This window comes from Pteropus medius, unplaced genomic scaffold (genome assembly GCF_902729225.1).
Source record: "Pteropus medius unplaced genomic scaffold, Ma_sr-lr_union100, whole genome shotgun sequence".
Lineage (NCBI taxonomy): Eukaryota > Metazoa > Chordata > Mammalia > Chiroptera > Pteropodidae > Pteropus > Pteropus medius.
In genome coordinates this window covers 11,158-15,579 of record NW_024355925.1, presented here as the reverse complement: position 1 = coordinate 15,579, position 4,422 = coordinate 11,158, and the positions used below count along the sequence as shown (strand labels likewise).

At 41.2% G+C, this 4,422-nt stretch overlaps 1 protein-coding gene across 1 annotated transcript; it reads left to right on the top strand.

Annotated features, from left to right (window-relative positions):
- Positions 1-2,995: 2,995 nt before the first annotated feature.
- On the top strand, positions 2,996-4,194 carry LOC120599950 (olfactory receptor 2A1/2A42-like). The gene has a single exon (XM_039859105.1). It carries the CDS (start codon positions 3,262-3,264, stop codon positions 4,192-4,194), a length of 933 nt encoding a protein of 310 aa, XP_039715039.1. The 5' UTR covers positions 2,996-3,261.
- The last annotated feature ends 228 nt before the right edge of the window (positions 4,195-4,422 follow it).

The following is a 4,422-nucleotide window of genomic DNA, read 5'->3' as shown; positions in this document are numbered from 1 at the left end:
GCTCCCTGATTTGGAGCATATATATTCATAAGTGTTATGTCTTCTTGGTGCATGATTCCCTTTATCACTACGATGTGTCCCTCAGTATCTTTCTTTATATTTTTTATTTTGACATCCATTTCATCTGATATTAGTACCACTACTCATGCTTTTCTCTGAATGCTATTTGCTTGAAATCTCATTTTCCACCGTTTCACTTCAAAGTGAAAAAGTCTTTGGAGCTGGAGGCAGCATATGGTTGGGTTTTGTTTTTTGATCCAATCTGCAACTCTGTACCTTTTTATTGGTGAGTTCAGTCTATTTACATTTAGGGTGCTTATTGAAATATGAGGTCTTCTTATAGCCATTTTATCTTTTGCTTTCTGGTAGCTCAGTGTTTCCATTGCTTCCTCGTCCTTGTGTTTCTGTTTTCTTTACTTTGTTCGGCTTCTGTGGGTTTTCCGTCTGGTCTTACTTGTTTTATGTCATATACTTTGGTTCTGAATTTTTGGTGTGTGGTTACCATTACAAATATGTAAAGGATAGTTATATATATACAGTCATCCCTATTCTTCTGCTCGTGCCTTATCTCCATTCCCCTTTGCAAATGTGAATCTTTGAATCCTTCCCTTTTTAGTCATTGTTGTCTCAATTTGTCTCTATGTATGCTGAACGTTCATTACTATCTTGCTATAGCAAATCTCTTCTTATTTTTATGCTTATACCGCCCTGTTCCTAGTAAGGGTTTCACTCTGCTGCTTCTATCAGCCTATCAGTCACCTTTCTCCTAATTATATATATATTTTTGTCATTTTGTTTTATTAAGCTGACTCCTTTCAGTATTTCCTGTAGTGTAGGCCTTGTAGTGGAGAATTCCCTCAATTTTTGTATGTCTGGAAAGGTCTTTATTTCTCCTTCATATCTAAAGGAGAGCGTAGCTGGATACATTATTCTTGGCTGGTAGTTCCTTTCATTTAACAGTTGGAATATGTGATTCTACTCCTTTCTGGCTTGTAAGGTTTGTGCTGAGAAGTCCACGGATAATCTAATGGGTTTCATTTATAGGTTACCATCTTCTTTTCCCTGGCAGCCCTGAGAATTCTGTCTTAGCCATTGATTTTTGATAATTTTAACACAATGTGTCTTGGTGAAGGCCTTTTGGGGTTGCAATAATTGGGTGTTATATCAATTTCTTGAATTCCAAGCTCCAGCTAATTCCTTAGATTTGGGAAATTCTTGTCAACTATTTGTCTGAAAATACTTTCTAATCTCTGCTCCTTTTCCTCGCCTTTGATAATGCCCATTATTCTTATGTTTCCTCTCCTGATGGTATCAGCTAGTTCTTGTATTTCTCTTTCATTATTTTCCATTCTTCGGTTTCTCTCTCCTTCCTTCTGCTTTATTTCTAAATTTCTGTCTTCACTATCACTGATCCTTTCCTTCATTTGGTCAACTCTATTTTCCAAGCTTGTTATTTCATTTTTCATCTTCAAGGGTGTTCTTTACCTCCAGAAGTTCTATTCGGTTCTTTTTAAGAGTTTCAGTCTCCTTGCTAAAGAACTCATTCTGCTCATCTGGTTGTTTTTTCAATTCCTGAAATTGTTGATATGATTCATTTCGGATCTCACTACTGAGTTTTTCAGATGTACCATCCTGAATTCTCTTGTCAATTAAGTTGCATATTTCTTTGTCTGTAAGCTTATTTTCTGGAGATTTTTCTCTTTCTTTCTGAGATGCCTTGTCACCTTGGTTGTTCATGGTGTTTAATGGATTATTTCTCCACCTGGGTATTAATGGAAGTGTATTTTGATTTTTTGCCAGAAAGATTTATTATATAATGGTCCCTAGCCAGTTGTAAAGAAAGTGTTTTTCTTTTGATTTCCAGTAGGTGGTATCTAAGCCTCTTGCATCTCTGCTTCATATAAAGTCTTAATAATGCCTTGTTTTCCTTACAGATGTTTAATCATGCTCGCTACCCTCAGTCTCAGTTCCTGTCAGTGTTAGCGATAGTTTTGGTAGCATTTGCTCAGATTCCCCTGGGGCACTGAAGTGATCGGTCTCAGAGGGTATGAGGGGAGGGGCCCTCTGGGTGGGGGATGGGAGCTGCAGCTCAGCCTCTGTTCTGCAACTGCAGCTGATAAAAATCAACTGTCGTTTCTCTGCCATCCCCATTTCTCTACCATCTGCCCTGATGACTGGGCACTGCCGCTAGCTGCATGGAGCTCACAGCACTCCCAGGCAGGGCTGTTCAGGGAACTCTCCTCACCTTCTCCCCTATGCCTCCTCCTGCAGGGAGCTCTGGCTGCAAGAGGCAGCTGCTTTGTTTCTCCCAGTCCACCACCCGACACCCGGTAGTGTGGTAGCTCTTATGCTCAGATCCCACGCTTATACATGCTGGTGTGCCATTTGGGTGTTTTTCGTTGAGTTTTAGCTGTTCAGCTTATTGCTGTTTCAAGAGGAGAGATCCGGGACTGTCTCTTGCTCCGCCATGTTTCTTCTCTGTGTCTGTTTTCATGCAATACCATAAGTTTTGATTAGTATGGATTTATAGTATAGCTTGAAACTAGGAAATGTGATACCTCTGTTCTCTTCGTTCTCAGGATTACTATGGCTCTACAAGGTCTTTTGTGGTTCCTTCAAAGCTTAGGAGTTTTTCCTACTTCTGTAAAAAATGCCATTGGATTCTTGGCAGGAAGCACATTGACTATATAGATGGCTTTTGGGTATTTGTATATATTCAAACATTAATTCTTCCAACTCATGTTTATCAGACTTAGATAGTATATAACTCAGTCATGATTTCTGCTGAAGTGAGTAAAATTGTTTTCTTTTGGTGGACTCTTCCATTTTAAACTGTTTTCTTACTGATTGTTTCTACTATTCAATAATTCTTTTATACTTTTGAACATATGTAGGTGTGAGAGATCCTATATTGCATGATATCTTCCTTTGTAATCTTGTATAATATTTATTAATTCCATATCAGTGTCAATGACCCTAGATAGGTAATCATTGGTGACATAGCCTCCTTCTGTAAACCTGAATGTAAGATTGAGAATTTAGTTCAATGGACAAACACTTAATTAAAATGTGTTTAAATAAGTAAGTCCGTCTATCTTTCTATTTTCTTTTCTTGTTTTTTATTGTTTCTTCCTACTGTCTCCTCCATTTCTATCTGTCTGTCTAAAGGTGTTTACCAATAATTTCCAACACAAAAAAATTTATGAAACAATAAATAACATAGTTTTCACATAGCTACTTGATTCTCTCTTCAGTACTGAAATGGAGGAAAATCAGACAGTGGTTACAGAATTCGTCCTCCTGGGATTTTGTCTTGGTCTGAGGATCCACATTCTCCTTTTTGGATTTTTCTCTCTATTCTACGCCTTCACCCTTCTGGGAAATGGAGTCATCCTGGGGCTCATCTCACTGGACCCCAGACTGCACACCCCCATGTACTTCTTCCTCTCACACCTGGCCACCGTCGACATAGCCTACGCCTGCAACACGGTGCCGCAGATGCTGGTAAACCTCCTGAATCCGGCCAAGCCCATCTCCTTCGCTGGATGCATGACACAGACCTTTCTCTTTTTGACTTTTGCTCTAACAGAATGTCTTCTCCTGCTAATGATGTCCTATGATCGGTATGTGGCCATCTGCCACCCACTCCGATATTCTGTCATCATGAGCTGGAGGGTCTGCATCATTCTGGTGGTGATATCCTGGGCATGTGGCTCCCTCCTGGCTCTCGTCCATGTGCTTCTCATTCTGAGGCTGCCCTTCTGTGGGCCTCATGAAATCAACCACTTCTTCTGTGAAATCCTGTCTGTCCTCAAGCTGGCCTGTGCTGACACATGGCTCAACCAAGTTGTCATCTTTGCGGCCTGTGTGTTTATCCTAGTGGGGCCCCTCAGCTTGGTGCTGGTGTCCTACACGCGCATCCTCGTTGCCATCCTGCGGATCCAGTCTGGGGACGGCCGCAGAAAGGCCTTCTCCACCTGCTCCTCCCACCTCTGCGTGGTCGGGCTCTTCTTTGGCAGTGCCATTGTCATGTACATGGCCCCCAAGTCCCACCATCCTGAGGAGCAGCAGAAGATCCTTTTCCTGTTTTACAGTTTTTTCAACCCTATGCTGAACCCGCTGATCTACAGCCTGAGGAACACAGAGGTCAAGGATGCCCTGAGGAGAGCACTGTGCAAGGACAGGACAACATGAGGGATACCAGAGAGCCACTGGGGCTCTGCTCTCTGTGCAGCATTGTAGGTAGCATTTTCTGCCTTGTGCTCTCATGAATGCCACATGAAAACAGACTTTTATAGGCCTAAACTGATAACCTGAAACCATATAGACTCTATAAATAACTTACATGAATGTCTCCATGACCCAGGGTAGACAGAGATTCTTAGAGGTGATCCAAAAATCACACGTAAAATTTGAAAAATT

Bases quoted from the DNA above. Each gene is read 5' to 3' on its own strand.
- LOC120599950 (XM_039859105.1), top strand. From the start codon at position 3,262: ATGGAGGAAAATCAGACAGTGGTTACAGAATTCGTCCTCCTGGGATTT.